A 23,119-nucleotide genomic window follows, 5' to 3' on the forward strand; every position below is an offset into this window, starting at 1 on the left:
AGAAAAGAAAGTTTAGTTATGTGATTAAAGGCCTTATCCTGAAGACATTAACACTTGTTAAGGCCACATGGAAGCCCTTGTGAAGCAGATAAAAATCACACCCAGCTGGTGAAACTTGTGTTTAAAGGTTCTTGGGTACGTAGCATAGTTCCGTGCAACCCTTTCCCTGAAATACTGTGATAATTATTGGGTTTGTATGAATTGCTGCAAACCTCTACTACTAAAACTGCTTTTATTTGCATAATGAACACATGTGAAAGTGAAGTAATTAAACCGGTAAAGTTTCTTCCTGCAAAGTATATTCCTAGATGAACGCTCTTTTTCTTTTTCCTGAAGAATTCCTGAATTCATAAAAGAGATTTATTGTTTATTATAATCAGCAACTTGTTCTCCACACAGGGAAATTACAAAGCATGAATTCTCCTCTTTGCTGTATGTCTTCAAATAAGAGATTAATTTGTCAGTTAAAAATACTTTTGTGAGGTTTTGCATTGAGGCTGTTGAATAGTTCACCTTTTCCTTTGTAGACGGGAAATCTCTGATCAGTGTTTTTTCTGTTTAGGATGTATTTGACAATGACTGGTACACCGCTCACAGTCTCGTTGGAGGAGCTGATATTATCGTGATTAAATACTCCATCACTGACAGGGCTATATTTCAAGTACTAAAGGATAAGTATGTCCCGGCAATGAAAAAAGTATTAAGCATCTGTTCCATTCCAGTAATAATTTCTGCGATTGGCGTAAGAAAAAATGGTACGTATCCAGTCTTCCGAAGGAATAGTTAAACCTCACTTGAAAGTTAAGAGATGCTGTAGTTTCAGTAGGAGCTGATTGTTCTTCCAAGCTGTTAACAGAAACAATTATTCTGTCAGGATGACTAATATGTGCATGTATTATGGTTCTGTAGTCTGGAGTATTGGCAAGAATATTATGCTTAATTAACCCTGGAGATGAAAGGCATCCTATCCTGCTTTGACCTCTGCAAGGGCTCTTCTTGTGGAGCCATCCTACACGGAGATTAAATCCAGTTAAATTCTGTATTAAGCAGCGTACATTTGAGTGTAAGAGGTGAACCCTGGTGTTATGAGGTCCCTCTGGTCACTTCTCAGGTATAAAATATTTCTAGTGCATTGGGGGATCAGAACAAAGTCATCAGCTGGAGAGGGGGTGGAAAATGCCGCAAAATTCTCGAGGGTGTCGAACGGACACACCAGCCCTTTGGGTACCACGAAGTGCCACACGCTGCCACGTCAGCAGAGGTGACCTGCTACGGCAGAGTGGCTAGGCTATGGCTGGGGTGTCAGGAGTCTGCTGTGAGAACAGCGCAAATTGATTTTACACGGAATTTTTAGCGAGCACAAAAGTTGTTGCTGCCTATTCAACAAGAAAATAAAAGTTTCGCGACTGTGGAAGGGGTACAGACTTTATTCTGCATTTCCAACTGGTTTGCGTTGTGATTTTCTTGATTCTCGTGGGCTTTTTCATCATGGAGCCTGAATTTTTAAACATTTATTTTCCTAAGACAGTGAATACAAAATCTGAGCCTGGGTGTCATCTTTTACTTAACGAGTTTGGCAGAAACATGTGGTTCTGAGCATCCATCCTGCTGTGAGTAAGGGACATGACAGATGCAGACATTTATTTTATAATGTACAAAGATACAGTTTAATATAGTGTCTCGTCTGTGGACATAATGCTCAGTTTTGCCAGGGTCTAATTCTATGTCTTTTTGCTTGGTGATTGAGAAAGGACTGCTAAAGAACCCTAAGAATTAAACCTTTATTTTATTCCCTTTAGTAATTAATTGATAATGATCAAATGTTTTTAGGCTCTGATTTATACAGTGGTAATAAATCTGCCATCCTAAGGGCAAGGTCTTGCTAAACTAATGTTTGTCTTCCCCAACACCGTTTCTTACACTTTTTATTAAGCACACAATACCGCCAATCTGAGTGACCCCACTACTGGCATTTCTCTTTTCCACTTCTCCTTTTTTTTTTTTTTTTTTTTTCCTTTTCTTCCTCCCTAAACAATGTGACCGTGGCAGAAGTCAGGCTCTGCAGCCACGGTTTCGCTTTGGGACCTGCTGGAGCAGACTGCTGTGCACACACAGAACCCTTTTGTTTCTAGGAGGTATTTGTGAACACAGCAGTTTGCTCACACAAATTACTAAGATCTTAATCCTCTGTAGTAGCAAATGGTGCTGCCAAAAGAAATAAAAAAAAAAAAAAAAAGCTGTGTTATTACGTGTTATCCATAGGTCTGAGCAGAGGAAATTAACGTGGAACATGCACGGTGCATTTGAAAGCACATCCACAGCTGGAAGTTCTTATGGGCCTTAAGCAAAGTTGAGCTGGCATGGCTATCAGATTCTTATCAGTTAACCGGCATGATCCTAAAAATACCTATTTTGGCTTAAAAACTGTATGCAAAACATATATATTTGATTCATATTCTGCTGTATGTATATGCCCATAACAGCCGGGACTGCAGTGGAGACTTTTCCCTTTGCTATTGCCCATGGTTCCTGCACGCATGGGCCACAATAATTAAACAAGTTGAAGGCTGACATTAACGAATGGTAACACCTGCAGACTTGTACAGCACCTGTGCATATAAGGATGCTGTGGCCCTAAGCCAAAGCTGGCTCCTGGAAGTCAAGTCCTGCTTGACTTTTCTGCCTTAGGGAAACTCGATGTAAAGTAACACCGGTGTAATGTGCGCTGAGCTTCGGGCATTTGGATTATTTGACAAAAAAGGCTTTTTTCCATGGCTTTTTACCCCAGGAGTGCCTTGCACCTGCCCCCTGTGCACTTCAGACAAGAAATGTATCAGCACCACCGAGGGAGTTCAGCTCGCCAAAGAGCTAGAAGCCACGTACCTCGAACTGCACACTCTGAATGATTTCTACATACAGAATTACTTTGGGGTAGTGGTGAGTGAGAAACCCCTGGGCTGAAAGCAGGGTGATGTGCACAGGAGGCGCGTGGTGATGTCCGGGCTTTGGAGAGTGAGGGGAGGCTCACCGCGAGCCCTCCCACTGAGGGCAAGTCCCCACCCCAAGCTGGTTTTAGATGAGATCTAAGGCAGAAATTGTTCCCTGTGAGGGGGGTGAGGCCCTGGCACAGGCTGCCCAGAGCAGCTGTGGCTGCCCCCTCCATGGAAGGGCTCAAGGCCAGGTTGGACGGGGCTTTGGGTACCCTGGGCTGGTGGGAGGTGGCCCTGCCCGGGGTAGGGGGTGGCACTGGGTGGGCTTTAAGTTCCCTCCCCACCCGAACCATCCTGGAATTCTGTGGTTCTATGATTCTAGCCAAAGTGGCAGTACTGAGGTTACTCTAGTTTTAACTACCTTCTGGAATTTTCCCTGCTCTATTCCTGCCCGTTTGTCTTGCTGGGATGGGATAACCAAAACCCAGCTGGACAAGGCACTCAGCAACCCCATCCCACTTTGAGGACGAGTCCCGTTTTGAGCAGGTGCCCAGAGCGGGTGACCTCCACAGGTCCCTTCCAAGCTGAATTATTCCATAATATTTCAGTATTTTAAATTTTAATTGCTCAAACTCCCACAGCTGTTCTACTTGCAAAGCAAGACAGGTAAGATTGGTAAACTGCCTAGGGTTTTGGTTTTTTTTTTAGCGTATTCTTGTGGTTGCTGGGTTCACAGTTGTGATGCAGTTTTCAATCTCGAGCAGAGCCTGGGGTCAGCTGCAGTGAAGCTGAGCAAGGCAGAAGCTGAGAAGCTTTCAATAATGTCCCACCTCTAAGGAGCTTATTCTTTTTCCACTCTCCTGAGGACAGGGAAGCCCACTGAGCAGTTTCTAAATACAGTCTTTCATATTTATTTGTCTTCTCCACAAAATTATTTAACACTGATGCTTCATTTTCAGTTTCATGAGGCGCTTTAAGCTCAGCCCCCTTTTTTTGAACCTTTTTGGTTACTTTCGCAGTGGTATAAAAAAAAAAAAAAAAAAAAAAAAAAAAAAAAAAAAAAAAAAAGGCAGTTATTTCAGCACGGTAATTTCACGTGGTCTGTGCTGTTGTCCCTGGTGTGTAAGTACAGCGTGTTTCCATTTGATATTTGATATGTGTTATGATGTTTGATATGTTTCCATTTGATTTGATAGTGACTTGGAATATCTGTCACAACAGTCAGACAGTTTTTATTGTGTCTCTTCATTCCCAGTTAAAAAGGAGAAAGCCACTCAACAGCTGGTCCAGCCAGAGTATTTTTCTAGTTTCTGGAAAGCACTGTATGGGCTACAGTAATACCTTGGGTGATAAAAGCTTTTAAGACATGCATTAACTTGAACTGAACCACCGTTTGTGCCTCTTCGTTCCTGTAAAAGGGACCAATTCCCCTCGGGTACATTTTTTATTGCAGCGATAACGCTTGCAGTCTGTCCCGGTGGAACAAACCTTGCCTGCAAAGATCACCCCGTGATACGGCTTTTTCAGGGGACACTGTAGCGTTGGGTGGTGGTGGTGGTGAACTGCAAGCTGAAGAGATCCTTTATGATCTTGTTATCTCCATCACTTGCACCTGATCATTATCCATCAAGTCTTACTCTTCTCTGTAATCCCGTAATTAGCATCTGTGGAAGATGGTAAATTGAATATCCTTGTGCCTGTCATTTCTAGGAGGATTAAATACCAGAGAATTAACCACCGTCATTTGAATAAATAGACCTTTAAATTGTGTTAATTCTAACTACATTTGGTACCTGCTGCTGGCAAAGGGGTGCTGGGACTCTCCTGGATGACTGCTCAGCGTGGCAGGAGCCTCAGTCCTGCCTACAGCATCCTCTCGTTCCCCTAGGTTTGACACCTAGGTTGTTCTTAAATAGCTAGGATTTTTAACAAATGTGTTTTATGTTTTAGCTGGAATATTTTATAACCCAAAGTTTGAATCAGAAGTCCTCTGAGAAAATTAAGTTAAAGAAAAAGATGCAGAAGTGCTGTCGACTCCAACCGCCTCATCTTGAACATCCAGGTGCTCGCCAAGTCTGGTCTCTCGCCTCCTTTGTTATGTGTGCCGTGTTCTTTGCTCCATTCACATTTTGTAACCATTTCTGTAAGCTGTGCTACCTATCATCAGCTATCCTGGTGACATTGCTCTCGTTGCCTCATCTTTTAGTGATGGTTTAATTAATTTGTGGAGAATTGCATAGCAATATGTAATGTTACAGTGGGCTTCTAATTTATTTTAGACAAAAAAAGAGTGTTTTTTTTCCGGTGCACTTGATGAAACAATGCAAAGGTTAATTAATAAAAGCTTTACATACAAGCGTCACGGACAAATTATAAAAGAAAGTCATTACGTTGTTCTTTATTACTCCACAATATCAAGTTATGGTTTTATTTGCTGCAAATAGAACAAGTAATATTTTTATTTACTGGAAAAAAAAATAAGTGTTTGCTCCAAATAAAACAGAGGTGTAGGCTCCTGCACGTGAGTTCCTGCGTGTGATTTCTGCAAATCTGATGCATTTGTTCAGTGAAATAATTATTGAGAAGTAGTTGCCTCTAAATATGTCGTTGTCTTTTATCACACGTGCTAGATATTCAGTCAGATCCCTTAGGTTTGGGATTCACGGGCAAGGTTTATTTCAAATGCAAGTGCCTAAAGAGGTCTCATGAAAGGATGGCCACTTTTTACTAAGCTAAGTATTTGTTAAATTTCTTATTTTACTGTGGCAAGTATTTCCATTTTTAGTGTGTTTTACTAAACGTATTCAAATGGCATATAAGAAATTGTCTCATTGAATACTTCTTTCAGAAACTGTCCTCCATTTGATCGGGTCTCTGGGACTAGAGTTGTCCCGTGGTTAATACTTGCTTCAGTTCTACAGCACGACTGTTTGTCTTTGGCAGATGAAATGTCGACCTTAAAGGGCAAAGACTCGCGCTACAACGAGGACCTGCAAAACCTGCTCTGCAGCTGCCAGTGCGCGGACGTGGCGTTCTACCCTGAAGACCTCAGCACGGTGGTGGAGGCTCACAAGATCATCCTCTGCTCTGCCAGCCACGTCTTCATGCTGCTTTTTGGGGTGAAGAGCCCGGCCGACATCCGCGACGCCTCCATCGTGCAGACAGCGCACACCCTCTTCCAGGTGGAGGCGGGGGCGGCCCGGCCCCCAGGCCCCTACGGCATCCCGGCCAGCATCTCGCCGGTGAGGGTGGTGGTGAAGGACTTCATCGTCTTCTCTTGTCTCCCAGACGTCCTCCACTTCATCTATTCAGGTACCCTTCCCCGAACGGGCCCGGCTACGCGTTCCTCCTACGGCTGATGTCTCGCGAAGGAGCGCGTGCGTCAGGCAGAGGAACGCGCCTTCGGTGTTGGGAGATGCCCTGTGTCTACATCTATTTTATCCCCTGTGATCGTCACAAACAACGTCTATATGAAAAAAGCCCTTCGCCTAGATTTAATACAAATTAAATTAGTTGCCACCCCAAATCTAACGAACGTAAACTGAGCACCATATTTTACCGCACAAAGCCCGTAAGCTGACACGAATACCACTCAGAAGCGCTGCCAAAAATATCTAGTGTTTGAGACAGTTTCAGATTTGGGGCTCTTAAGATATTTAAAACGGTTGCATGTTCCAAACACATTGACAAGAGTGCAGGGTTACTGAAGGAATCTCAGGTGGTTTCTCTTCTGGGCGTGCTGCTGCTGAAAACACGACCAGCTGGAGTACCGGGAGCTCGGATGCATTGCATGAGTTTTGCTACCAACTCAGGCAGTGGCCTCCCCCATCTAATGCCAGCTCTCTATGAAAATGGCGCTGACATTTTTCTAAATTCTCAAATATTTCTTACGAATCCTCAGGTGAAAGAGATTTTTTATTTTTTTTTTCCCCAGGCAGCACCTGATACCTGCTTGCTCTTTATAAAATATTTTACAAGCTGTCGGTACATCAGAATATATAATTTATGTTTGTTGAAAGAGTTAGCAGGGGATTTAATGATGCATTCTGATTTTTAACTGTAACAAAAAAAGCCACAAATAATTGTAATGTTAGAGCTGCATCTATGAAGTAGCTTAGTCAATATGTGTAGGCTGACACCTGCCTGAAGTGCGAAGAGGATTTCTGCCTTGGCAGCTGAGACATGAACACTGGCTTGTGAAGATAAAAGGGAAACTCTTTCAGCTTTCGGTTAGAGTTTGTACATTGAAAACATCCCTTTCAGTTCTTTCCAAACCACTGTCAGGCATAAAGAGCAGATACAGAGGTTTTTCAGTTTGAATTGATTGTTTTAAAAATTATTTATTGGTGACTTAAAGCCGAAGCTTCAGCAGGTGATAGATAAGTGCAGTGTCTTCATCTGTTGCCATTTATGGCCAGTGTCTACTGCCTTTTGTGCAATGACTTTACTTTTTACTTTTGTTTGTGCCAACCAAAGAGGTGGGAAACTGCATGGCTGCAGGCGAGGCTCTGCCATAAGCCACAGCTCCCAGCCTGAAAAAAGTCCTGAAAGATTGAACCACTCGGTGCCTCGGAGAGGTGACGAGGTGGGAGATCAGGCCGTGAGCGTCCTTGTCTTCAGCTTTTCAGGACTGCGAACACGGTGCCCACGAGGCTGTAGGCACTCGCCATGCCTGCGGTGCACACGGGGGCTGAGCTCAGCCCTGAGCTTCCTCTCTCTCTCTGACTCTTCTTTGCCCTGGGGATCAGAGCTGAGAGCTACCAAGACTCCCCATGGTGTCTCTGAGAGTTACTCCAGCAAAGAGTATTCAGATAAATACTGGTTATCACTATTTTTATAATTATATACTTATTACTAACACTGGTCAACACTTTTCATTTTTCCAAGAAAGCCATTGTGACACCTGAGAGAACACCAAGGCTTTGACTATGAAAACAAGAAAAATAGCAATTCCACTGCACGCTTTTTTTTTTTTTTTTTAATTTACCAGTACTCAGAATATAACTGTGCATGAGACATTTCTGGTTCGGGCGCCCACAAAGCCATGCAACCAGCAGTGTCAGCAGAAGCTAAAGATCTTCCACAAATATTCAGGATTTCTTTTTCTGAATGTCTACCTGCAGTAGGTAGTGATTGAACTGGGAGGAATTCAGATATTGATTTTGAAACCCAGGGAGACGTCCAAATCTGTCTGTACTTGACCACATTCTTGTAAAGTACCATGGAAATTTTATTGTGCACGAATTGCATCTTGCCCTTCCTAAGCAAGGGAACCCTGGCTGATTTATGTTCCAAAAACAGTTTCTGCAAGGTGTGTTTAGCACCGACGCTACCTTTTCTCTGCCTGCTGAGGCCTGTGCCTTGTTGAATTATAATCCAGCTTTACCTGGTCTTGTGACAGGTGTTTTCCAGTGGGAACAACTAGAAGAGGAAACAAAAAAGAAGCTGAAGGATCCAGAAAAAATTGAACATGTGCTCGAGACAGTTAAATGTATCCTGAAAATTCCAGGGAAGGTAAATCTAACTCTCTTGGGGTAACTTAGTTTTAGTTACTTAACTTCTTGGGAAATCGTTTTGTAGGCAAGGTTTCCTTGTCAGTTTTTGTGTTAAGCTCGCTTTGGCTTACACAGCTTTTACCACTTTGTCAGTGGGATGTTCACGGGCAGGTACAGCACGGAGACACAGCCATGCTGATGGGGTGTGCGGAGTTAATGTCATCGGTAAAAAGCACACGAGTCAGCATCCTAAAAGGACTGCTCCTATCCACAGCTTTGCACATTGTCTAGCGATAAGATTACCTGTCGCTAATTGTCGCGTAGTTCAGGCTGCCCAGGAAAGCTTTGCTTTCCTGAGTGTGGGCCAAAAGTGATGCTTCTGCAGTACATCAGGACAGGAGGTTTCTCTTGTAAATGCTGTGATGTGGAAAGCTGTCTGTAACTCCGTGTATTTGATTCAGCAGGTGACTTCACAGTAAAATGTAATGTATGTCACATTATTCTGTTAATAAAAAGTTACAGTGTAGAATTAATTTTAACAGCCCTTTGCTGCTAGAGTTTATACCTTCCATGATGCTACAGCACTTGCACAAACTATCTGTGTCAATTTAAATGTGAAATCACCTTGGCCTGCCTTAAGATAGCAGAATATAAAGATCAAAATTTACTTAGCTGTTTAATGCTTCCAACTGCTCGGCTGTAGGCTTGCCAGTCCTGAGCGTCCACAGATAAAACATTCATGAGATTGCACTGAGAAAGTCCTGAAAACTTTTAAGATACTAAACCTGAGTTGTTGTTTCTTTTTTTTTTATTTTTTTTTTATTTTTTTAATGCCTCTGGGGTACTTTTATTTCACATTTAAAAGGTTTTCTTCAAAGGCATAGAAACGAACTGTGATTTTTCTTGATAAAATTAAAAATTCATTTATAGATTAGGTAAGATTTTAACCATAAATTCAACCTCATCTGAATTTCGCTTATCACAATCTAGCGATAATGATTTGGTTGTTGTTCCTTTTGGTAGCTTCAGGTTCCATTTTTAAAGTAAGAAAAACAAAACTCAAAACCACGTGGAAGTGCTGGGTTTTGGAGGGTCTTGACAATAGCAAATTACTGGGAGATAAGTCTGTGCTTCAGCCTGCGAGGTCCCTCTGCCTCTGTGGAGGCAACGCCAGGCCAGTTGTGTCAGGAAAGACACAACCCTGAGCTCATTTCCATCTTTATGCAGCATCACACCAGGGGTGGATGTGTCCCCCATCAGTGCTCCCCCCAGAGCCCTCTCGGGTCCGAGCAGGGTGTGTATGAGAGTTTGGAGCCCAGAAAACTCGTGATGCAGTCCAACCTGCCCCGAGGTGCTGGAGGGGGTTTTGCCACAGGTCGGAGAGTCCCAACGCCAGGGCTGGGGTGTGACTGTAGGAGACGGAGACACTTGGAGCTGCTGCACTGTGGGAGACAGGAAAATAAACAGTGAGGATGATTGCAGAAAATCGAACGTGCTGAGTAGCACCGGAAAAAAGAGCATAAAGTGGAAAGCAAAAGGCTGTCTTTTATTTTCCCCATGTAAATGACGTCATCTTTTATTGTGTGGGCAACCAGAGATGACAGTGTTTTATTAATCATTTATTTTGCAGATAAACACCACAAAGGACTTCAATTCTCACCAGATAAAATGTCTGTATAATCAATCTCTCAGGCGGTTCTTTAAAAACCCTGTCCTGGCTGATGTAATCTTCAAAATACAAGGTACAGCACCTCTGCTCCTGTTGACGTGGGCACCGCTGTGCCTCCAGCATCTGCCCTCCCTGCAGGAGAGCGGGGATGGAGGACAGCGTGCTGTCTGCCGTGTCAAAACTAAGAAATTACAGATGCTTTGCTATCACTGTGGAAAGCAGGTTACTTCTTAGAACTAACGTTTGTCCCTGTGGATGCTTTCCATGGTTTGTCAGGGCCGAGGCTGTGCAAGCAGCCTTTGTGACAGACTTTGTGCCCCTCGGATTCTCGTGCACGCCTTGGGGGCTCAGCCAAAAAACTGAGGGGTGTGCTGCAGAAATGGCTCCTGCAACAGCATGGCACCCAGGCAGCAAGGCTAAGCTGGGGATTGCACCTCAGGGGATAATGATTTTATTTTAAAACTTATTTATCTCACTCGCCATCTGCACGAGCACCCAGTCGTAACCAGGGGTTTTGCCCAGCATCAAACCTGGGAGAGGCCGGGGCTCCCCGGGCCACATCTACACTCAGTGAAAAGACCAGGGGTGGCGGTTGCTGACTCTTGACACCTTCCCTCCCTCTGACACTGACTGTGGATGTGCCTTTCTCCACCCTCTGGAATCTGACAGGGACTTCTGTCCCACTTCTGTGTCTCCTTAGGCTTTATTCCCTGGTGGCATTCCTAGCAGATGCTGACCTGCTAATCTAGGTGCCATCAGCACCTCCTGTGTTTTCCTGCCTTTCCAGCGTTCCCACCCCGAGATGCTCCCACCTTGATCTTCATGTTTCTGTCACAGGTTTCTGGGACTTGTGTGTGATAGGTGACTCCTTATGAAATCAACCTCCAGCCTTGTAGGTGCCTAAGCTAGACCTGCCCGTTGCTTAACCCTACGTGTGTGAAAAGAAATATCTAAATGAATGTGGGTTGTTTGTTTTTTGTTTTTTGGTTTTTTTTTTTTTTTAAAATTTTGGTTTTTTTTTTTTTTTTAAAAAAAAAAAAAAGAAAAAAAAGTCTCTTGAGATGATGGTCACTATCTAGTCATCTTTGAGGCCAGGATTAAAAAGATGTGGGGGAGCAGCGGCTGGCTTTCTGTGCTGGCTTGTCTTGTAACGGACTGAAGTGGCAAAGGTGGTTGGTGGCGTTACGTGGGTCTGCTCACCAAGGTCCAGTCCCTTCCCTTTTTCCCTGCAAAGAAACTGCTTGTGTGCACCAGCAAGATGCAGTGTCACCGGTGTTTTTTTCTGAAAATTAAATGCGCTCAGCCCTTAAAAATAAAAACACAGAGGGGAAAAAGCATTGCGTGCTATTATGAGAGTAAGAGTGAGACAGTTTCTAACTGCAGATGGTTTTCTCAAGTTGTGCATGTTCACCCTACGTGCAGAAATGGTCTTTTAGGATTAGACAATTGTTTAATTATTTTCAGCTTTAAATCTCGGAGCCAAATATGAAGCATTAATCCCTCAAAAGTAAGCACATGAGGACAAGCAGATTCTTTCTTGATTTTCTCTGTAATATGCAGAAAAAAAAAATCTTTGAAAATGAGAACAAAATTCTGATGCTGAGTTTAATGACATGAATAATTTCTCTCAGTGTCCCGCTCCTGAGAGAGGCTTTGTGGGAAGTGGATGAGATGCCACCGCTATACTACTGTCAGATGGGTTGACATGTGTTTTAAAAAAAGTGTGTTTATCCGCTAACAAAGTCAGCTGTTTTTCCTAATGTTTGATAAATCTTCCAAGCCTTTTCCCCTAGTTCATCACCCACAATAATAGTATAAAAATTAAATAATTACTAAGAGAAGCTCAAAGCTTTAGTCTTGATCAGGAAAATACATTTTTAAGCCTTCAGCAAATTCCTTGAACATTGGGAGTAGCTTTGAGCTTTCTAGCTTACAGAAGTGCTTGGGACCCATTGAAAACGGGAGCCTGTTATGTCTGTGTAAAGACTCATAATGTGATTGAACCTCCTAATTAGTAGGTAAATATCCAATTACGTGCCCATAAAAAAACTGCGTGCACATCTTGCATCACGTCTGCATCGTGTATTGCTTGTGTTACAGGTGTAAATGTATAATATTATTTACATGTGTTCTCTATAAAAATATATATATACGTGTTGTATGCAGCTTAGATGGCTTGGAAGTAGAAGCACAGGTGAATAGAAAAAGAGCAAAAATGAAAAAGTGCGGGAAGTCTTCAAGGGATTAAGTGGGTGGCAGGGCTGTGGCTAAGGAGGAAATTAAGTCAGTAGCTTCTATCTAAGTATTTACATTTACCTTGCGTGTCAGTTGATCTGTTTATTATAATTTTGATTAAATAATTTACATCTCTTTCTGCCCTTGGTTGCTGTTCCGCCTGGCACTTGTCTGCCACTCTCTTGCGCTTGGGGCTGTTGAGTTCAGCAGGACTCTGCAGAATTCTGGCCCCTCAGGCTCTCAACCTTGTCCTTACAGGGCTGTAAGACCTCTGCACCCCGAGCCTTACTCGGCCTTCCACACGCTGTAGTAAAGTAAACGGTTTGCTTCCACATATTACAAAACGGAAAAAAATTCTGGAGAAATTTATCATCATTATTTTCTCAAAACGGCCATCAGGAAATTCACTTAGGCAAAATGCTTAATCTGGTTAAACTCGTGCTTAATGGATTTAATGGAACGTCATCTGGGATAATTTGCCTTTGCTTTGTGTGGCTGTGTGAAAGTTTGACTTCTGGAACACACATCCATTGCCAGTGCGATTACTGATGAACACAAATTACTAATCTGCATCATAATAATTCACAGCACTGCCTATTTATGTAACGGGCCGGAGGTTCAACTGGTGTAAAATGGTGCAACTACGGCTGGTGTCAGATTTTTTTACTAGCTGAAAGCTGGTTTCTACGGATAAAAATTTGCCCTATTTGGAGCACCTGGTGTTGGGAGCACGGTGTCATAGAAAAGAATGGTGTTTCTTTTTGCTTGCCCGTGGCTACTCGGCAGATGTAAAACGTATTAACTGGTATTTAGAGAGCGTGTTATTAGTTATCAATGGGATGTTGTTAATTTTAAACACATTAATCGTGTTCGATGAACGGAAGGCCTTCCGTGGAAATATGAGCTTTAAAAATGAAGATCTTTCTGTCTATATAAAAGGATCACAGATTGTTTGTCTTGTGTCCCGCAGATGACACTGTTCCAGCCCACAAACCCATCCTGGTAGCTCGCTGTGAGGTGATGGCAGCTATGTTTAATGGTAATTACCTAGAAGCAAAAAGTATTCTGATTCCAGTGCACGGGGTTTCCAAAGAAACTTTCCTCTCCTTTCTAGAGTATCTTTACACTGACTCCTGCTACCCAGGTGAGAAAATTTTAAAATACACTTATATCTGTTACCAATTTTCCTGTGGTGGGGTATTAATAGAGAGTAACGTAGAAACACTTCTTTCATTTAAAAAACACCAATATTTTGACGCGTAATGTCTCAAGAAAGAGAACTTGTTCATACTGTCCAACAAAAAAAAAAAGAAATCAGCCTTATTCAAGTAAAATCAACTGCATACAGAACAAACATCACTAACAAAATGCTGTATTTGTTTTGTGCTTGCATAGCAAGGCTCAAAAAACTGTGAAATTTCATTTCTGGTCCATTAGAATATTTTGAATTTTCTTTCTACATAACAGTAATACTGCTTTCTAATCTTAATTCTGGGTTTTACTTCAAAGCTGTCATTTTTGTTAGCATCTGTTTTGTTAAGTTTCATATGAGCAAGGTTATTTTACAAGAATATCTTATTTATACAGATGGAAATGTTTATAAACCCAGAAAAATCGTACATCATCTGAAGTATTCGGCAAGAAAAATTGAGCTAGAGTATTCTATGTGTCTTAACCTTGTCTTTTTTAATGAGAAGAAAATCTACATGCTAAATATGAAACATGATTTAAGTACAGATAATTTTCCTTTGAAAATGAATGAATTAATAATGTTGCGATACATGTTTTTGTTTTTATTGTCTTCTCAAATAATTCTACCTTATTCTCAGGTTTTCCATATGTTTCTCTTTTCGGTCCATCTAACATTTCCTCGTCTTTCAGTTTAAATGTGCAACCACCACACCATAATTTTTTTTAAAATGCAGTTGCGTTTCTGCAGTTGGTTTTGGCCTTTTTACTACATTTTCTCGTGCATGTATCATAGAGATTATTTTTGGAAAGAGAAGTTGGAAAGCTGAATCCTCTTATTAATCATCGCTTACTTTAAATAGACCAGCAGCACTTGACTCAGCATCTCCAATATATAGAATATTGGCAACCATTTATTACACTTAGCTTCTAAGAAGTACTAATTACTCTTTTCCTGTTAATTAAATAGTTTATCTGGAAAAAGAGCGTGATGTAGCCAACTTACAATGATAATAATGGAAAATAGAAGATGGTGGTCAACAGCAGCTTGATTTTGTGTTCATGGTTAGGTGGTTAGAAGATGACTTGGTGGCTTTGATCCTCTGGCCAGAAAGGTAAAATACACGTAACGTTTTTTTTTGTTTTTCAGACAGCATTCCCCAAGCTATGTCTCTCTTGGTCTGTGCGGAGATGTACCAAGTAATAAGACTCCAGTATATCTGTGAGCTTTATGTTATCACTCATCTTCAGAGCCTGCCCAGCAGGGAACTAGCATCCACAAGCCTCGGTGTTGTCAGCTTGGTCAAAAAAGCTAAGGTACGTGTGGTGTGTATCGGATAAGATGTGGACTCTAATTAGTGGGGGTTGTTTAATTGTTAAGATTTTCAAGATCTGAATAATTTCCATTCCCAAGGACAAGCATGGATGTACGCTCTGTTATTTAGGGATATTTGGCACAAGGTTGGCTAAAATAAGGCCTTCAGCCCTTTAGTGCAGAATGTGCAGTCATACCATAATCTCTGCAGTTTCCTCCATCAGGGACGCATTGTAGTAATTCAGCTTAATTGCATCTTCTTCCAGAAAAGATGTCTTTTAGGTAAGTAAAGGTGCACTACTTCCTCTCTGAGCCAAAAAGAAAATTGTACGATCTGCAAGTGGCAAAGGAGATCTATCCTGATATAATATTGAGTGAAATTTGTAAAAAGCTTGAAAAGAAAGCATTGGAAGCTGGAAAAAAAAATAGAGACAGTGAAGACAGATTTGGAAAACAGAAGAGAAAAATAAGAAATTAATTGTTTACAAGTGTCAGGTGGGATATTGTCTTAATTAAACAGGATTTTATGGAGAAAAGAGACAACAAAACCAACATGCCACACTTCTTACCTTTTATTTTTTTTCGGAAGCTCTGCTGTGCAGAAGACAAAAATTTCCAAGATTCGTGACCAAAGGAGCCCCAGGGGTTAGATCACACCTCTGGGGGAGGGAGTTTTAGCGTCGTTCTTGAGTCTCCATCGGTTTACATATTTCCATCAATGACTTTTCCTTTGTTACCTCCTCCAGTCAAAACACTATTTGGTAAACTGCTATGTTGACAGTGAAAACCCAGAATATTTTGACATGTGAGGTTGTGGGTGTGTTTTAGGCATGGTAGCATTAAGTGTCGTTTGTGTTTCCTTCCTTCATACAGTTTCACAATTCCAACTGCCTTTCAACTTGGCTTCTTCATTTTATTGCCACTAACTACCTCATCTTCAGTCAAAAGCCCGAATTTCAGGATCTGTCAGGTAATTTATCAATTACTTTTACAACAAGAAGTATTTTTCTGTTATGCTTAGATCAGAGACAGGGTACTGGATAATGCTACTTCACAGAATCATAGAATCCCATATTGGAAGGGACCTCAAGGCTCATCTTGTGCAACTTTCCTTGGCAAAAGCATGGTCTAGACAAGATGCCCCAGCACCCCGTCCAGCTGAATCTTAAACATGTATAATGTTGGGGGAAAAACTGCATAAGACGACACTTAGGGCTGCTTTAGGCTATAGAGTCGAGTCCAGCCCGGAGTCTGTTGGAGCTGGATGGTTCACCACCTTGTTGTGGGACCAGCACGTGACACGCGAAGTGAGCGTAGACGGCAAACGACCCCTTGGCTTTTGGTTCCTGTACTGATGGCCAGGTTCCCACCCATAATTGAACCGACTGGGATAGCTGGGTCATCATATATCAGCCCCTCCACCATATGTGTATCATTTCGTTTAGTTTGTACATTTGAATCCAGGTAATGAGTCACTTCATTTACCTGCCCTTTCAGGGTTGGGGTTTTCTTTAAAGAAAACAGGAATTGTAGAGTACGCTGTCGCAGATCCGTTGAAATCAAACAACTGATGTCCATTCGAGTAAATAAACCCAGGTTCTTCCAGGGAACTGATATTTATTTTCCCAAAGACTGTATTTGTTTCCTGACACGTAACTCTAGGGAGTTTTCCTCATTACCTACAGGATTTTTCATCGCCCTGATGAAGGTGCATCTCTTTGACCTGGGGTTTGTGTTCAGGCTGTTGCTAGGGGGCTGGTGTGTTCCAGAAGGGGATTTTTCTTATCTGTGAGGCAAGGCTCTGTCTGGTCCAAAGTACTGAAGGTCCTCTTTCCTCATTTGCAATATGTACGTGTGATGACAGACTTTGTAATTGTTAGGAGCAAAGGAAGGAGAGCTAGGTCCTCCCTTCTTGGTTTGGACTTGGAATTTGTCTTCCAGTGGCCCATCTGCACATCTTCTGAAACGTCCACTTTGTAGAGCCAGATCTGGGTTAAACATGGGAGAGCAGGGCCCCCGTGCTGGCAAGTGTCACCTGCCAGTGGTTTTGGTCCACACTGGACCTGCTTTGCTTCCCTTCCTGCTGCTTCAGGTGACAGATTGTGTTTGGAACCACTTTGTGGCATCTTGCTCGCTACAGGGCTTTGGTCTCAACCACCCAGAGGTTCTGCTGAAGCTGCAGGAATCGGGTTGTCCCCTCCAGTGAAGGTGGGAGCTGCCTTTGGCTTCCCCTTGGCGAGGCAGGAGAGCACAGACCCCTGTGACTTGGGGTCAGACTAGGCACATCTACTTACCCATCTTCCAGTTCCCCAGTGGGATATCAATTTATCAATATAGATTATTAAATGTTTGATTGTGGGGTTTTTGGTTGCATTTTTTTTTTTCCTGTGCAAAGTAATAATAACAGCGCTTCTGTCTCCATGTCACCATTATCCCGATGGATATGGGGCTGCCTATGAGCCTGTTGTGAAATTTATGCAGTGATGCTTCTGATAAGCACCACTTATCATCACGTGTCAGCTTGTGCTCTGACAGCACCCGAATAACGTGGGGGTGAGCTGGAGAGCATCACCACGCCACGGCGTTGCACTGCCATCACCTGGAGTTTCTTCTCTGCTTCCACCACTCATGGAGGATCCAGGGTTGATGCAGTGCCATACTAAAGCTGTTGGCAGTCGGAGGAGATTTCCGAAATCTCCAGTGGGTGGCTGATACCTGGCTGGCTGATTTGGAGCCAAGGGCCTCTGGGTTGACTTGAAGGAAGAGGGTAACATGTCAGTGGATTGGTGTCCTTTGGGGTACAGTGTCTGCACATCTGGCAGCCTGTCCTTTGCTTTTCTCCTCCCTCTGAGTCACAGAACCACAGACTGGTCTGGGTTGGCAGGGACCTTAAAGCCCACCCAGTCCCACCCTCCTGCCCCGGGCAGGGCCACCTTCCCCTAGCCCAGGGTGCCCAAAGCCCCGTCCAACCTGGCCTTGAGCCCTTCCAGGGAGGGGGCAGCCACAGCTGCTCTGGGCAGCCTGTGCCAGGGCCTCAGCACCTCACAGGGAGGGATTTCTCTCTGATATCTAATCTAAATCTATCAGTTGCCACTCAGACATGGAGCTGTTGACCACAGCTCTTTGGGTGCGACCACCCAGCCAGTTCCTGATGCCCCGTGGGGTCCGTCCATCAAACCCACGTCTCTCCAGTCCAGAGGTGAGGATTCGTGCAGGACAGTGTCAGATCTTTGCACAAGTCCAGGCAGACGATGTCAGTGGCTCTTCCCTCACCCACCAGCGCTGTGACCCCCTTGTCGAAGGCCACCACATCCATCAGGCAGGATTTGCCCTGAGTGAAGCCCCGTTGGCTGCCACCAATCTCCTCCTTATTGTCCATGTGCCCCAGCAGAGTTTCAGGAGGGTCTTCTCTGTGATCTTGCCAGGCACAGAGGTGAGACTGACTGGCCTGTAGTTCCCCAGGTTCTGCTTTTTTCCCTTTTTTAAAATGGATGTTATACCAGTAAATAGAAGAGGAGGTGCAACTGTCCTGTCCCGGGGCACAAAACACCCTCCTGGTAGTGCTGCAGCACGGGAACGTCCTCGCCCTTGATTAGCAGTGTCTGGATAACGACCCCCGTTAGGACAACCTCTCTGCTCTTGTTCACGACCCTGGGACTGATTTTGTGAAGTAACTGATTTATTGCTGACTCAGTAGTGAGGGACCATCCCGTGGTAGCCCTTAGGTCTGCACTAGGGTGAGGTCTCGGCCAAGGGGCAGCTCTCACCTCTGGTCTGGGGTTGCCTTTGCAGCCCTAACGTTTACTAACCGTTGGCTGTTGCATTTAACCCTTTATCGCCCCGTTTAGCGGAGGAGCGCCGCTTCGTAGAGAAGCACCGGTGGCCGTCCAACGTGTACCTGAAGCAACTCACCGAGTACAGGAACTACGTCAAATCCCAGAAGTCCCACTGCACAGTCATGTAAGGACTGAACAGGCGCACAGGGCGTCTCGCCAGGGGAGCCTCAGCCAGGGGTTTGCGTGGAGCTTGAACGTCAAAACCAGCGGCTGAGCCCCCGGGAGCACGGTGCCCTGCTGTGGAATGCTCGTTCATGTTCCTTGACTTGGTACCAAACTGCGCTGATTTTTCCTGAAAGCATTGAGAAATAGATCTGAGGTTTCTTTCAAGCACAAGGGTGTCACGCCCGTGGGGATAAAGCATCATACGGGGCAGTGCCGTGAGGGTCACCCCCTTGTGATTCCTGTATTGGCTACTTTATTGTGTCTTGTGGCTGTTTCTTGCTGCTAAACCAGCATCTGTCAAAAAGAGAATTTTTGGTAAATCCCGTACAATTGGAGCGGTGTAGCAGTTCAGGGAAGCTGGGAAGCCAACTAATAAATTCTTTATTTTGGAATGCAAACGTCTTCTGCAGTGTCTGTTGGATTGCAAAACAAAGGGCAGGCTTAACAAGCATCCTAGTTACGCTTCGTTTTGAACTTCGCGTCAGGCCTGTAGTTCCTTTCGTGAGAGCCTGACAGCTTTGCAGGCAGACGTCTGAACCCCGGGAATGCCTGTGCCGTGCTGTACTCTCTAGTGCCTCCAAATATCTGAACATTGAAATAATTTTTCCTGCTGGTACGCGGGAGCAGAAAGTCCGCTTGAATAACGTGAGAGACACCTTTGTCGGAGTGGCCGTGTTGTGTTTCTGCCCTCGAGGAAAGGGTCGGGGGCACTCGCTCGGAGCAAACCCACCTGGGGCGGGAGGGCCTGGGGCAGAGGGGACGGGCTGGGCAGCCGAGGGGGTCTCGCACTCTGCAGCCCCCCGGCAGCCGAGAGCCTGGGTGTTGGGTGCTGGTCCGAGGGGTGACCCCACGGGTTCACCTGTCCCACCAGGGGCCGCGGATTTTGTAACGGGGCCCTGAGCTCGGCCCTGTCCCGGGGCCCAGTTTGAACTGGGTTATCCCCACGTGCCATCAGCTGCCCCCAGTCAGACAAAGCCGATTATCTTCCCTGGCTGCCGGACTCTTCCCAGAGAGAGCAGGGACCCCCAGCGCACCATGACGAGGACGGCCCTTGCAGACCCTGGGGAGGGTTTTCCTGACCTACATCATCTGTTGGCGGAGCCCCTGACCCGTGTGTGTGTAGTGACAGTGACGGCCAGATGAACCTGACTTGTCTGAGGGATCTACCTAAGCAAAGGGGCTTTTCTGTCAGTGACATCGGAGCAAGGAGCTAAAGGCTTCATTATCGTCGTTCTTGGACTTCGGATCCTGCTTTGCCCGCTGCCTTGAATTTTGGCATGGAGTCTGAGCCCAGAAAGACAGAGAAGAGACCCTGGAAAAGATTATTCCGTTTTTCCACGGTGTCCCAGCGGCCATCCCCAACGGACCAGACAGAGCAGCTGTGAGATGCAGGTGGAACAGCAAATTACTGCAGATTTTTTTTTTTTTTCCCCCTCTGCTTTCATATTCTAACACAGTTTTATAGGCAAATCGTTCTTTTCAAATTCCATGATAGAGTCACAGGGATTTTACTGTTTGGGGTTTTTCTGGTGACATTTTGCAGAGGTTGCGAGGGTATTGCTTTTCCTATAGTAGGGGACACACAAAAAATTTCAAAAAAAGAGCTTGTGAATCAGCTGGCTGCTGCAGGCTCCAGTTTCCAAGGTTAGTAAGAATGAGAATTGTTTTCCTTTTTCATAACCTGGGGATCCCAAAGTTCTTTAAAGGATTAGATGTACTTAGCTACATCTCACAAATAAGGAGCCTGAAATCCAGAGCGTTACACTGCTTCTTCAAGATCACTAACGAAAACTGAAAATGTTAAAAAATTAATGGCAAAGTAGCACGTGTGGAAATGTAAAAAAAGCTGATTCCCCGTCGTTGGGGCAGAAATGAAAGATGGTAAGTATAAGCTAGCTGGAGGGCTGCGAATACAACCTGCAGCTTTCAGAAGCATCAAGTGGTGAACAAGAAGCAAGGTGGAGCTGAAGTGCAGCTTGCCCGGACGCCCGGGAGCACCCGGGGTCACAGCCCGCGCTGCAGCCAGCAGCCAGCCCCGTCACCGCGAGCGGATGGTGTGTGTGTCCTGCTGACCGCCTGTACAGACCCGATACACGGGTTGTGTCACCCTTCCTCTGCCCTGCACGTGCTCCTGAGGTTTTAGTCCTCGGCCCCTTTCTCGTTTTTTTTGCCACCAGTTAGTCTGTTTCTGGTAGTCTCAGTAGAGATAACACCTAACAACAAACTATTTTTAAGGTCCTGTAAACGTTTTATAAGCATTTAAATACAGGCTGAATGGAAGTACAAACACTCTATCCAACCAAGAGAAATATTTTGTTATTCTCTGTTGTAGTCAGTGGTAACGGCAGGTTTTATACAGAGATGCCAGGCTGTGAGAAAATATTTGTTCTTTTGTCACAGATTACTGCACACTCCTATTCAGACACTAAAAGAGCTTTCCATTGTACTGGGCATCCCATAATGCCCCCTGCCTCAGGTGCAGATGTGCTGTCCTTGCAGGCGTGGATCATCTGATCAGCTGAAACTCTTATAAGAATTGTGACTATAAACTCTTTTTCTGGAGGATGATTTTCAGTAGAAATGTAGTTATCTTAGAACTGGTTTTGGAAACGACACATTAGCATTCAGAACCGAGACAAAGTCAATTCTGATGCTGGGTGAGATGCTGTCAGCAATTTTTTTTTGGTGGGGGCTTCAGGGCTGCATCCATCACGGACAGCCAGGAGTTTGGTGTTTCTGAACAACTTGGTCTGGTAGAAAGGGAAAATTGCTGTGCTATAAAAAGCCTCTTTGCCCTATGGTTTAGAGCAAAAGCCAGGAACCACCTGAAGAAAAGGTTCTTTAAGGTTTTGAAAAAAGGAAAATGTGTGAGGAGGAAGGTTTTTGCTGGTGCCAGCATCTCCTGAACTCCCGGGGCAGCGGCAGCCTTGGGCTGGAAGAAGGGGTCTGGTGGCAAATTCAAGTGCCCTTAGGCAGGACTTAGTTGGTCAGACCTTTCACTTCCAGGCGTGGGCTTAAGTGGAGTTTTGTCTCCTGAGCCCTTCATGAGAGCTAACTCTCAAAACCCACTTTTAGAAGACAGTTTCTTGAGTCACGGATTGCACTGCCTAGTCCCTGTAGGCTTGTCCCAAGCCAGCACGGAGCTTTCCCGGGACTGAGAGCAAAACCTCTGCGCTCCAATGCCGCTTTCTGCTGGAGAGTCAGCAACCCCTGCATCCTCCTTTGGGCCTTGGCCTGTCTGATCTGGATAGAAACTGTTAGGAGGAAGAGAAGGTTTTTTTTCTGAGGCATGTGCTGAAGCTCCTGCATGTTTTCCTTTGAACACACCCAGACCGAATGTTCTTGGATTGAATATGTAAAATTTTTATACAAAATAAACCCCCTTCTCTGTCAGTCTCATGGGATGCTTTACCCAAGCACGTCAGAAGGTTTGAGCGTCCCGCTGGAAATCCCGTTTGTAGCTTTGCAGTGTTGCGGGGCGGTTTGGGTGGGGAGCGGCCGTTCGAGGCCTCCGGACCAAGCCTGCCTCGGGCAGGGACACCTTCACCCAGCGCAGGCTGCCCCGAGCCCGTCCGAGCTCCGTGATGATCTCTTGGCAGCCGTGGCTGCGCCGCCCGGGCCGTCCCTGGGGTCTCGCTCGGCTCTTGGCGAGAGCCCCCGACCCCCGCGCCCTGAAGCCCAGCCCCAGGCTGCCGCAGCGCCCCGACACCCTCTTTGCGCACCGACGGCCAGCACAGGCCGTTTGCGTTTGTCCCCGCCGGCCCAGCCCGCTGTCGCCCTGGCCAGGGAGGAAAGCCTCGTCCATCCCGTCAGGCCTTACCCAGCCCCAGCCGCCCCTTGGCGAGGCGCTGCCGCCTGCCCGCGCCGTCCCTGCGGGGACCCGGCACCCCACGGCGGAGCGTCCCCAGGATCGGAGCACGGAGCGGGGCGGGCATCTGCCGGCTGTCCCCCGAAGGAACAGAGTTCTGCCAGCAGCGGGGGAGAGGCTGCGGGTGCGGGACTGACACACCAGACCGAAAGCAGAAACTGATTTCCCCGCAGGAGGGGCCTTGAGAGGAGCAGCAGGGAGAGCAGCCGCAGGACGCGGCGGCAGATCCCCGGCTGGAGCGGGCTGTGAGCTTTGCCAGGCAGAGAAGCCCCTTCGGGGCAGCGGGCGGTGAATCCCTGGCAGCAGCGGGATGGGGGGGCACCAGGGGGACAAAGGGCCAGCGAGTGCCGCCGGGTCGGGGGTCGGCGCAGGGATTGCCTCGGAGCTGCCGGGGGTTTGGGGGATTTTCGGTGCCGGG

General features: G+C 45.4%; 1 protein-coding gene across 2 annotated transcripts; it reads left to right on the forward strand.

The window, feature by feature from the left end:
• The first annotated feature begins 560 nt into the window (after positions 1-560).
• RHOBTB3 (Rho related BTB domain containing 3) lies at positions 561-22,174 on the forward strand. Of its 2 annotated transcripts, none has more exons than XM_026866738.1 (10): positions 561-755; positions 2,789-2,937; positions 4,881-4,992; positions 5,874-6,242; positions 8,332-8,444; positions 10,056-10,167; positions 13,300-13,473; positions 14,668-14,834; positions 15,706-15,802; positions 21,266-22,174. In XM_026866738.1, the coding sequence occupies exons 1-10, from the start codon at positions 689-691 to the stop codon at positions 21,292-21,294; spliced, it is 1,389 nt and encodes a 462-aa protein (XP_026722539.1). In that variant the 5' UTR covers positions 561-688; the 3' UTR covers positions 21,295-22,174. The 2 variants fall into 2 exon arrangements, with proteins under 2 accessions (XP_026722539.1, XP_026722538.1); XM_026866737.1 differs by lacking the exon at positions 21,266-22,174 and adding an exon at positions 18,681-20,638.
• The last annotated feature ends 945 nt before the right edge of the window (positions 22,175-23,119 follow it).

The sequence above is a fragment of the Athene cunicularia genome (assembly GCF_003259725.1).
Source record: "Athene cunicularia isolate RWA chromosome Z unlocalized genomic scaffold, athCun1 chrZ_part3, whole genome shotgun sequence".
NCBI classification, from domain to species: domain Eukaryota; kingdom Metazoa; phylum Chordata; class Aves; order Strigiformes; family Strigidae; genus Athene; species Athene cunicularia.

What these genes read in the sequence shown, in the direction of transcription:
- RHOBTB3 (XM_026866737.1), top strand. Translation starts at nt 689, where the DNA reads ATGAAAAAAGTATTAAGCATCTGTTCCATTCCAGTAATAATTTCTGCG. An exon ending in CCTCCACTTCATCTATTCAG is followed by an intron (nt 6,243 to 8,331) that starts GTACCCTTCCCC and finishes GTCTTGTGACAG; the next exon opens with GTGTTTTCCAGTGGGAACAA. An exon ending in TGTAATCTTCAAAATACAAG is followed by an intron (nt 10,168 to 13,299) that starts GTACAGCACCTC and finishes TGTGTCCCGCAG; the next exon opens with ATGACACTGTTCCAGCCCAC.